This window comes from Schistocerca cancellata, chromosome 11 (assembly GCF_023864275.1).
Source record: "Schistocerca cancellata isolate TAMUIC-IGC-003103 chromosome 11, iqSchCanc2.1, whole genome shotgun sequence".
Classification (NCBI taxonomy): domain Eukaryota; kingdom Metazoa; phylum Arthropoda; class Insecta; order Orthoptera; family Acrididae; genus Schistocerca; species Schistocerca cancellata.
Window position 1 is genome coordinate 89,314,220 of NC_064636.1, and position 12,355 is coordinate 89,326,574.

The 12,355-nt window shown below is 40.6% G+C and overlaps 1 protein-coding gene across 1 annotated transcript in view; it reads left to right on the plus strand.

The window, feature by feature from the left end:
- Positions 1-12,355, plus strand: part of LOC126108111 (beta-1,3-galactosyltransferase 6-like) — an 86,491-nt gene that overhangs the window by 32,851 nt on the left and 41,285 nt on the right. Inside the window, exon 4 of the mRNA XM_049913344.1 lies at positions 9,067-9,183. Within this exon, the coding sequence (XP_049769301.1) occupies positions 9,067-9,183 (117 nt within the window). The remainder of the gene's footprint in view (positions 1-9,066; positions 9,184-12,355) is intronic.

Sequence of the window (12,355 nt, forward strand, 5' to 3'; positions counted from 1 at the left end):
ACAACGACGAACCCATCGTCTAACAGTGCTGACATCCACTGTCACAACACCATACACCTTCTTCAGTCTTTCATGAATGCGTATGGGCGTTTCACCTTCTGCATTCAAGAATTCAATCACACAACGCTGTCTCAAACGAACATCGATGTCGGCCATCTTACAAACTTCTGCTGTGCTGCCACCTGTTGACACAGAAAGTTACTACTGCAGTGGATTGCAGAAGAAGGTTTGAGGAATGGCGCCAAATTCAAATTTTTCACTTAACTTAATTTCTTTAAGTAGAAAAAAAATGGGAGGCATTACTTTTTGACCGACCCTCGTATATTAATGTAAACCATTAACTTTTCCTGTTTGTGTGTTCGCACTATGTAACAGTGATGTTGCTATTGGCTGACTATAACACTTGTCCTGTGCTGTGATCGGCTGGCAAGATCAGGTGGCATGAGATATGACCGGCTTACAAAAGGACATCGCAATCTCGATTTCAACGCCCTGGAAACTAACATGTTGTGTTTGGTGCTGTTTGAATTTATACTTTCATAATACAAAAATATGCAGCATGTATGTTGCTGCACATTAAAGGTCTTTCCAAAACTTCTCTCCTTCCTTTTCTTTCATCAAAAGTCTTTCCAAATCTTCTCCCCCCCCCCCCCCCCCCCCCCCCTTTTCCCCAGGAAGTTATACGCTATTGTATAAAATGTTAACCCTTCAAAGTAGTGATAAGTGTTGCAGTTCCAAAGGAAAAATCTATGGAAAACGTACTGTCGCTTAGCATGGAAAAAGTGTATTTTCGTCTAGGAGAAAGTATACTTTTTAAACGGGATATCCGGGAATAATCCTGGAATTTTTTTTCCTTGTCCACGTATACACCCTGTTGCATATTTCAACACGATCGAGCACCTGTTCATAATGCACGGCCTGTGGTGGCATAGTTACACAACAATAACCTGCCTGTAATGGACTGGCCTGCACAGAGTTCTGACCTGAATCCTATAGAACACCTTTGGGATGTTTTGGCATGCCGACTTCGTGCCAGGCCTCACCGACCGACATCGATACCTCTCCTCAGTGCAGCACTTCGTAAAGAATGGGCTGACATTCTCCAAGAAACCTTCCAGCACATGATTGAACATATGCCTGAGAGAGTGGAAGCTTCATCAAGGCTAAGGGTGGGCCAACACCGTGTTGAATTCCAGCATTACCGTTGGAGGGCGCCTCGAACTTGTAAGTCACTTTCAGTCAGGTGTCCACATACTGTTGATCACATAGTGTACAGTAATATGGGGTCTCAAGTGAAGTTTGTGACTGGATTGAGGAGTTTTTGGTAAGGAGGACACAGCATGATGGTAAATTAGAGACTGTAGCAGGCCTGGAGGCTTTTAACAGTCGAGAAATTATTGCTTATCTGACATTTCAGATTTGTGAGGTGTACAACAGAGATAGGGGTACACCTTATTACAGGGTTATTACAAATGATTGAAGCGATTTCACAGCTCTACAATAACTTTATTATTTGAGATATTTTCACAATGCTTTGCACACACATACAAAAACTCAAACAGTTTTTTTAGGCATTCACAAATGTTCGATATGTGCCCCTTTAGTGATTCGGCAGACATCAAGCCGATAATCAAGTTCCTCCCACACTCGGCGCAGCATGTCCCCATCAATGAGTTCGAAAGCATCATTGATGCGAGCTCGCAGTTCTGGCACGTTTCTTGGTATAGGATGTTTAAACACTGAATCTTTCACATAACCCCACAGAAAGAAATCGCATGGGGTTAAGTCGGGAGAGTGTGGAGGCCGTGACACGAGTTGCTGATCGTGATCTCCACGAGAACCGATCCATCGGTTTTCCAATCTCCTGTTTAAGAAATGCCGAACATCGTGATGGAAGTGCGGTGGAGCACCATCCTGTTGAAAGATGAAGTCAGCGCTGTTGGTCTCCAGTTGTGGCATGAGCCAATTTTCCAGCATGTCCAGATACACGTGTCCTGTAACGTTTTTTTCGCAGAAGAAAAAGGGGCCGTAAACTTTAAACCTTGAGATTGCACAAAACACGTTAACTTTTGGTGAATTGCGAATTTGCTGCACGAATGCGTGAGGATTCTCTACCGCCCAGATTCGCACATTGTGTCTGTTCACTTCACCATTAAGAAAAAATGTTGCTTCATCACTGAAAACAAGTTTCGCACTGAACACATCCTCTTCCGTGAGCTGTTGCAACCGCGCCGAAAATTCAAAGCGTTTGACTTTGCCATCGGGTGTCATGGCTTGTAGCAATTGTAAACGGTAAGGCTTCTGCTTTAGCCTTTTCCGTAAGATTTTCCAAACCATCGGCTGTGGTACGTTTAGCTCCCTGCTTGCTTTATTCGTCGACTTTCGCGGGCTACGCGTGAAACTTGCCCGCACGCGTTCAACCGTTTCTTCGCTCACTGCAGGCCGATCCGTTGATTTCCCCTTACAGAGGCATCCAGAAGCTTTAAACTGCGCATACCATCGCCGAATGGAGTTAGTGGATCTTTGTTGAACTTCATCCTGAAGTGTCATTGCACTGTTATGACTGACTGATGTGAGTGCATTTCAAGCACGACATACACTTTCTCGGCTCCTGTCGCCATTTTGTCTCACTGCGCTCTCGAGCGCTCTGGCGGCAGAAACCTGAAGTGCGGCTTCAGCCGAACAAAACTTTATGAGTTTTTCTATGTATCTGTAGTGTGTCGTGACCATATGTGAATGAATGGAGCTACAGTGAATTTATGAAATCACTTCAATCATTTGTAATAGCCCTGTATATGTCCTCAATGCCTTTGGTTCCTGGGACAAGGAATCATTGCAAAATAAATGAGTCGGAGTCTGTGTCTGTATGGGGTAAAGGAGGTCTTAATTGCAGCTGGATGGATAGTCATTATCAGGTGTAGAAGTAACTCTGGGTGTGCCCCAGGGAAACGTTTTTGGACTTTTGCTGTTTGTGTTGTATATTAATGACCTTGCAGACAATATTAATAGTAACCTCACACTTTTTGCGGATGATGCAGTTATCTGTGACGTACTTTTGTGTCTGAAAGAAGCTGCGTAAATATTCAGTCAGATCTTGGTAAGTTTCAAGTGGAGCAAAGATTGGCAGTTTGGTTTAAATGTTCAGAAATGTAAAATTGTGCACTTCACACACACACACACACACACACACACACACACACACACACACAAATATGACTATAATATCAGTAAGTCACTGTTGGAATCGGCCAACTCATACAAATACCTCAGTGTAACACTTTGTAGGGACATGAAATGTAATGATCACATAGGTTCAGTTATAGGTAAAGCAGATGGTAGACTTCAGTTTATTGGTAGAACACTGGGAAGAACAATCAGTTTGCAAAGAAGATTGTTTACAAATCATCCCTGTGACCAGTTCTAGAATATTGCTCAAGTACGTGGGACCTGTACCGAGTAGGACTAACAGGTGATATTGAAAGTATACAGAGAAGGGCAGCACAAATGGTTACAGGGTTCTTTGAACCATAGGCGAGTGTCACAGAGACACTGAAGGAACTGAACTGGCAGATTCTTGAAGACAGACGTAAACTGTCCCAAGAAAGTCTGTTAACAAAGTTTCAAGAACCATCTTTAAATGATTACTCTAGGGATATACTGCAACCCCCTGTGTATCGGTCACACAGGGATCGTGTGGATAAGATTAGAATATTGCTGCATGCACAGAGGCATTCAGACAATCATTCATCCCACACACCATACTTGAATGATACAGGAAGAAACCCTAATAACTGGTACACTGGGATTTAGATGTATATGTAGATGTTAACGAATGTCAGTAGTCCAGTACTAGCCACGAACAATGTTGCGAACCGTGTTGCTAAACATGTTACGAACTCAGGATAAATGTGCTTTAATAGTCATCAATGACACAACCTTGTTCCTGTTATTGTATTACAAAAATTAATCAACAGCAGCAAAATGAAATGACAGTATCCTGTACATAAATTACATGAAAGCATATACCTTCTTCTATATTTCTTTTTAAAATGTGGAAACGTGATGTACTGTACCTAACAAATTTAAAATACCTAACACACATAACGACAAAACATCAATAACAAATACTGTATTATTCCACTTCTGCACTTTGAAAACGTAACACGGATTGGACTTTCTTACTTTCTACAATGGCAGCATGACAGTATAATTTAGTTTGTTAACCAGCTGCTTTAACTTTAAAGTGCAGTACGGTAATGCATACTACAGTATACTGTCCTCCTTAAGATAATCCATTAGCATTGTTTGCTTTTTGCTTGTAAGATATATGGAGACATTTTGCAATTGACAATGCATTCATTTTAATGCTGTATTTGAAACCAACAATCTGCAGAAAAGTAAAGTTAAGTTTGGAAACAAGTGTTACATTGTTGTTAGTAATCCCCAAATATGTTACAAACAATAGTGAATTCTAGATGTTATATCCAATGTACACTACTGGCCATTAAAATTGCTACACCAAGAAGAAATGCAGGTGATAAACGGGTATTCATTGGACAAATATATTATACTAGAACTGACATGTGATTACATATTCACGCAATTTGGGTGCATAGATCCTGAGAAATCAGTACCCAGAACAACCACCTCTGGCCGGAATAACGGCCTCGATACGCCTGGGCATTGAGTCAAACAGAACTTGGATGGCATGTACAGGTACAGCTGCCCATGCAGCTTCAACACGATACCACAGTTCATCAAGCGTAGTGACTGGCGTATTGTGACGAGCCACTTGCTCGGCCACCATTGACCAGACGTTTTCAATTGGTGAGAGATCTGGAGAATGTGCTGGCCAGGGCAGCAGTCGAACATTATCCAGAAAGGCCCGTACAGGACTTGCAACATGCGGTCATGGATTATCGTGCTGAAATGTAGGATTTCGCAGGGATCGAATGAAGGGTAGAGCCACGGGTCGTAACACATCTGAAATGTAACGTCCACAATTCAGAGTGCCATCAATGCGAACAAGAGGTGACCGAGATGTGTAACCAATGGCACCCCCATCACGCCAGGTGATACGCCAGTATGGCGATGACAAATACACGCTTCCAATGTGCGTTCACCGCGATGTCACCAAACATGGATGTGACCTTCATGATGCTGTAAATAGAACCTAGATTCATCCGAAAAAATGACATTTTGCCATTCGTGCACCCAGGTTCGTCATCGAGTACACCATCGCAGGCACTCCTGTCTCACATGCAGTGTCAAGTTGTAACCGCAGGACGGTCTCTGAGCTGATAGTCCGTGCTAGTTCAAACGTCGTCGAACTGTTGGTGCAGATGGTTGTTGTCTTGCAAACGTCCCCATCTGTTGACTCAGGGATCGAGACATGGCTGCACGATCTATTACAGCTGTGCGGATAAGATGCCTGTCATCTCGACTGCTAGTGATACGAGGGGCCATGGGTATCCAGCAGGGCGTTCCGTATTACCCTCCTTAACACACCGATTCCATATTCTGCTAACAGTCATTGGATGTCGACCAACGCGAGCAGCAATGTCACGATACGATAAACTGCAATCGTGATAGGGTACAATCCGACCTTTATCAAAGTCGGAAATGTGATGGTACGCATTTCTCCTCCTTACACGAGGCATCACAACAACATTTCACCAGGCAATGCCGGTCAACTGCTGTTTGTGTATGAGAAATCGATTGGAAACTTTCCTCATCTCAGCACGTTGTAGGTGTCGCTACCGGCGCCAGTCTTGTGTGAATGCTCTGAAAAGCTAATCATTTGCATATCACAGCATCTTCTTCCTGTCAGTTAAATTTCGCGTCTGTAGCACGTTATCTTTGTGGTGTAGCAATTTTAATGGCCAGTAGCGTATTTCTCCAAAAATGCAATAAAAAATCCGTCGTTTTGTACGATAAACCGATGTCATACTACATATTGGTAAATATAGCGTTTAATAGGATTCAAACGGGACCTTTAGATTTTGCTTTTCTAGCCAATATATCACTAAAAGCAATGTCGCTATAAACAGTATTGACTGTGTGTGATGTGGTGACAGCCTGATTTGTAGTGTAGCCAGAGATCAAGGTTACATAACTCTTAGAATCCTGTAAGGTCAGGTGATTGTTTTAAATAGAAGGGAAATGGTGGAATGCAGTGTAAGATTAAAGGCTGGAGCATATCTGCATTTCGAAAAAGTTTTTAGAGTTGCCAGGATAGACCACTTGAGAACCATAAGCATTGACAAACTGTGCACTATTTCAAATTAAGAAACCATGCGTTAGAAAATACTCTGAGAACATTGGCATCCCCACTGATGGGAAATCACAATGAGAAGAGAGAATAAATATTGAAGAAACTGTGGCTTTTGGAATAGCAATGTATAGTGAGCAAGCTGATTTCCAAAGTGATGACCTTCTCACTACTTTTAGGTACTTATTTTTTCCTGAGAAGACCAAGATGTAATGATTACTGTATGCCATGTGAAACACGATGTTCACAGCTATGATGGTAACCAATCGCACATGTGTGTGTGTGTGTGTGTGTGTGTGTGTGTGTGTGTGTGTGTGTGTGTTATGGGGGGGGGGGGGGAGAGAGAGAGAGAGAGAGAGAGAGAGAGAGCAGAAATATGAGCTGTGGTCAGTATTTGGAAAACATGACACATGCATGATGGGACACTACTAAATGTTGCTGCTGATGTAAGATAATATCAAATGGCCGATACCATCCGAGGTGAATAGGTTGAGCAGGGCCTGTATCTGGGATTCCGAGGTCACCTTGTGGGGCGGCGAGTAAGTTACTTCACTGGTTTAAAGTTTTGATGCTGTCTTTAATCACGTGAGCCTGGCAACTAATTTGGTGGTCGGCCAGAAAGTGAAGGGAAACATACTGACCTCAGTTTCCAGTGTGCACGGCCACATCCCAGTCCAGCCCACTGAAAGAAAAGTGTTTATTTCCCATTTCTTTGCGGGATCAGGACTATGACTTCAGTAAAAGTTTAAAGTTCCAATCAAGATTTAATTAAATTAAAATTTCTCACAAACAACACTTAAAATTGCGTTATGTTCAATTGAAAACAAGTCTTTCTAATCTAACAGCTCCTTTAGCAGTTCAGAGGCGACCTCTATGGTAACTTACCTCTACGGTAACTTCCTACCAGATTGTTTTTCACCCTGACTAACATCACTAAATTGAAAGTTCGCAATAAATGTTCAAAAATTAATGCTCGCCATAAAAGTGGAAATAAATTCACCACTTGCCATGCGGAATTGAATTTCACACGGACGGCACACTAACAGTTATTTTACCGAATTCTAAACGATCCAAGACGGTGTACAGTCCTCGCGAGTTCACTATCTGTTTTCACTGCCGAATACGCGCTTGTCACAGCTCGTCTCTGACGTCATCCCAGGCAGAGCGCGATCAGACGTTTAACTGACGTGGACCTCACAGTGTCTGAGAGCGAAGTGAACCTTCCTACTGCTTCAGGGGCTGTATTTATAAGGTGCCGGTGCAGACTGCCGAGACAACATCTATTGTCTCTGTCTATTTGCATACGGTGGAAATCTACAAACGAACGCTATCTTGGACACACAATCTTTAATATTATAGTTACCAATTACTTCCGAAACTTCTTAATTTTTGCTGGTATGCAGATAAACAGTTTGAAAGCAGGTAGAAAGTTTCAGCTCGCTAGAATGAAAACTTTGCTTAATAGAATTTATTTAGTGGAACTGAGGGTAGATTGTTACCTCTGAACCATACCTTTGCTAAGACTTATATCAGTTGTTATTTATGTTACAAGTCTTAAACTTGGTGTAGCTCTATTATTTGACATATTTGATCATCTGGTTTAACCAAAATCCTCTGTCATTAAAATTTCAAGTACTTAATCTACTACACTTAGGTACATTTTAGTTACAAAATTAGTTTTTAATTACTCAAAAACCATAAGAGGTAGATTAACGTGGACTCTCTCTTATTATTTTTGGGGTGTACTGAAGCATAAAACAAATTTTCAAGTTTCTAAACCCATTATTTAGCGTCGCAGATTTTTCCGAAAAACGTGGATTCTGGCGTATATTTTTGTTTTATGGTTTTGGAAACCAGCATCACTTATTTATAACTTCTAACTGCACCTTCTGACCAAATTCTGGCTTCCTAGCATCATTATTTAGCGCGTCTGATTTTTCTCTTAAAACGGCATTTTTCTGTAAACTATTAAGTTTAGAACATCAAGACTTGGTATTTGGAACATTATTACACTGAACTATAATTTAACAAAGTTTTAAACATAAATGTTGATTTTTAATTTCATACCAAATTGTAGTGCAATACTTGTGCTCCACATGCAGACGCGTTAAGGTGACGTGGTGCTACTAGCAGTGAACTGGGGTAAGTCCCGGTGCACTTGCTCACCTCTGTATCTCACACATGCTACAGCGTTTGGTTTTCTTCAACCTGACCGCAGTCCTCTGAATTTTTCCGTCTGGGGCTATCTCAAAAGTGTACAGTACTTCCATTGATACAGTTGAACTGCAACAGCAAATTCTGAAGTTCTGTCAAGTTTTATGAAATGCAGTGTAGCCTTGAGATGTGATGACATGTAGAATATCCCCTTCAACAGGTACGAATGTACAGTAAATAGTAACACGTAACATGCTGCAGTTGTATTGTAATTCTTTATGGGTGATGGGTGAAATTTGAGCCTACATGGATTGGGACCTGATTTAAAATATTACATTTCAAATAATTTTGGCTTAACAAGGACATTTCATGCTGAAATCTGTGCTGGGTTGTTATACAGTAACATGTTTGTAATAACTCACAATACAGCTACTTTGTGGATCCATGTTCACTGTAAAGTTATTGCTTCTCTCATTATATACTTTCACCCACGTCGGTTGTCGTTATTAATTATGGTACACCTCTGATGAATGTGCCTGCTCCATAAATCTCGTTACTGTGCTGTTAAAAGTAAATATAGTAATTCATTAATCTTTAAATTCACTAACATTATTTAGCTAAAGTACTGTTTGTCCTTGCAGGTGGCAGGAAAACGACTGGATTTTGTGCGACCATTACCTCCCGTATGCCCTCGGAGGCGGTTACGTCCTGGGTTCCAGACTGCTGCATTACATTACTCGTAACCGTCATGACCTCCAGTGAGTATCCATTATCTGTGTAACGTAATATTTTCTCATTAGGTACTTCCATTTGATGCCATCTGTTTGATTTTTTTGAAATCAATTTTGACCTTAAGGTGTTGTAGTTACCTGTAGGATACAACTATTCTGTGAATCATCATAATGATGTCAAGTTTTACTGTGCTGAAGGCTGGTCACACATAAAATCAAATCAAGGGGAGAGAAGTCACAGGAAATGATACTTCATCTATAAACCTGTTGGCTGAGATTCAGAAGACTTGTCTCATGCATTTTCTTCTCTCGCCGTGCACTGCCGGCTTAGTATTGATTACTTCTGATATCTCTCATTATCCTATAGGGGGAGCTATAGATTTTTATGTACAATATATACACCACTAACATCAGTGTAATCAGTTTCTGTTGGTAGTATGAACACTTTTACAGTTACAGCTTTAAACATAGCTGTGTGCAGCAACCGTGAAAATATTTTTTGTAGTAAAGACAGCCCACGGGTTGAATGGATTTTATAGTCGAATTGACAATGGTTTCGACTCCTAAATTAAGGGAGTCTTCATCAGAATTTATATTACCTAAATAAGGGGGACACAAAGTTAGTCATTAATAAGAAAAATACAAGACAGTAATAATTAATATTCGTATATAAAGATGTACTTACATATGTAAAAAGTTGAGCATTACAGCTCTCGTCATACAATTTTAACACCAAAAAGGCCACGTCACATAATAAAACATCCTACGTAAAAGTTTTACTGTCATTTCTAATTAAAAATTAAAGATTGCCACTAAGGGCTGCTTGTGTATACTGAAACAGGTGGCCAGTTATACTACGATGTGGACATGAGGTGTCACGCCATCTAGTGATGAAAATTGGTAACATCTGCGTACGTGATGTTGCATAAAGAAGAAATAAAGATGACAACTAAGTAAAAGAGTGAAATACATCCATATTGCTACTTTTTAGTTATGCATTGTCTTTTGTAACTGATTTGTCAGGAGGGGGGAAAGAGGGGGGGGGGTGGTTCATGTCCTGCCATAAGTGTTTCCCCTACACGGGTTGACAGATATGTGTACTTTCAGGAAGTGTGATCTTGTTGTTCAGTAATATAGTGAGATACAACCATCAAGTATTGAAAGTTGCAGAGTATGGTTATAAGTTTCACATTTACAGTGATTTTGGAGACATTGAAAGTATAATGGTTCTCATAAAGTTTTGAGAAAATCAAGCTACAAACTTGACATTTGATGATTGTATCAGTTCTGCTCTACATGTTTGACCCTCACTGTGTTACATTTATTCAAATTGGATGACTCAGTGGAGACCTCTGTCGTACAAGTCTGTATTTTGCTGTTCCGGAAATGTTCAGAGTTGAAAGTCACATTACCGTTCTGGAAATGCGTGCCATGCAATGTTTTCTTTATCTGACCCAAGACTAGGATGTCTCTGGGTGCCATGTCAGCAGGATATAGGAGCTGAGGCATAATTTGATAGCTGAAAGAAGCAGCAAGTTAACTGTGTCCTGTGCATAAATACCGTATTTACTCGAATCTAAGCCGCACCTGAAAAATGAGACTGGAAATCAAGGAAATAAATTTTCCCGAATCTAAGCCGCACCTGAAATTTGAGACTCGAAATTCAAGGGGAGAGAGAAGTTATAGGCCGCATCTCCAAATCGAAACAAAGTTGGTCCATTGTAATATGAGACACAATTTAGGTCGAATGAATGACTATTCAGCTACAGTAGTTTGGTTCAAGTCGTAAGTTTAGCAGTTAAAGCTTTACCAGGTAGCCATTGCTATGCGTCAGGCGCTCCGTCCGTATTTATATGGATACCCTTCCTTTTCCACGTGCCTCGTCTTGTTTGAATTGATTGCTTATTTTTTCTTTGATCTGATAAGCGCAGTTTTCTTTGTTATAGGTGTTTACATCACTCTAAGCTGAAAATGAATTACTGTACTGTGTCATGCATTGTTTGTCGCATTCTGATAATGAGTGTTTACGGCCTGACGCCGCTCGCGGCATGGCTTGCTTTTGTGCGCGCTACCGCCGCTTACAATAAAAAAAAAAAAAAGAAGAGAGAGGAATCGTCTCATTAGCGAAACAATGGCAAGAAACTGCTATTTGTTGTTACTTACACTGCTGCTTTCTTTGATAATGATCAACAAGAACCAAATAATAGACTGCGTATGATAGAAGATGTTCTGAACGAGAGTTTAGCGAAAATTTTTCTCCATTTGAAAATCTTTGCAGGTGCCTCTTTAGTACATTACATTCTACACAGAAATTAGAGTCATCGTAGATTTAAAAATCTAGTCAATTGCCTTGCTTCATTTCTGACTATCACTATTAAGCATAAGAATAATACGAATATAAACATGACATGATATGTATATTCCTCCGCGTTTGCTGTTGTCTCACTCTAGTTTCGTAGTTTATTAGGCAGACAGGACTTAAATGAGATAGCAGCCAACATGAAACAATACATGGCAAAATGTTTATATTCGTATTATTCTTATGGTGACAATAATACTGCATGTGATTCACAATTTGTAAAAGTTCCTATTAGCAACCAACTCGTCTCACAGATAGGAAAAAAAATCAGAACGTAGAGTTGGCCATATTGACAAACATCCCAAACAGTCTTGCCAGTCAGATTTTCGTAGTACATTGAAATGCTGCTACATTCGAAGATGAACAATATGGAATTTGTATTTACTTCGTTGGATAATGTATGAAAATGCAGTGGTCGAAACTCGGGGCGGAGAAAAAAGCTCGTCTTCTACCTTTTTTTTTTTTTAATTTATTTCCTGACGCAGAGGTTTTGGCGCTTTGTGCCTACAAAGCATGGCCTGTGTAGCGCTACATATATTTGACGGCAGAAGTAAATTGTGGTGGCACCCACCAACATTTTTCAGAACTTCCACTTGCTTTGCATTCGATTCTAAGCCGCAGGCGGTTTTTTGGATTACAAAAACCAGAAAAAAAGTGCGGCTTAGATTCGAGTAAATACGGTAGCTGGGGCATTGTCATGCAGCAAAACATCCCCTCAAACAACTTCCTGTGATCCAGGACAGAAAGGAGAGTACTGTCTTTACTCGACTCTAAGCCGCACTTTTTTTCCGGTTTTTGTAATCGAAAAAAACGCCTGCGGCTTAGAATCGAGTGCAAAGT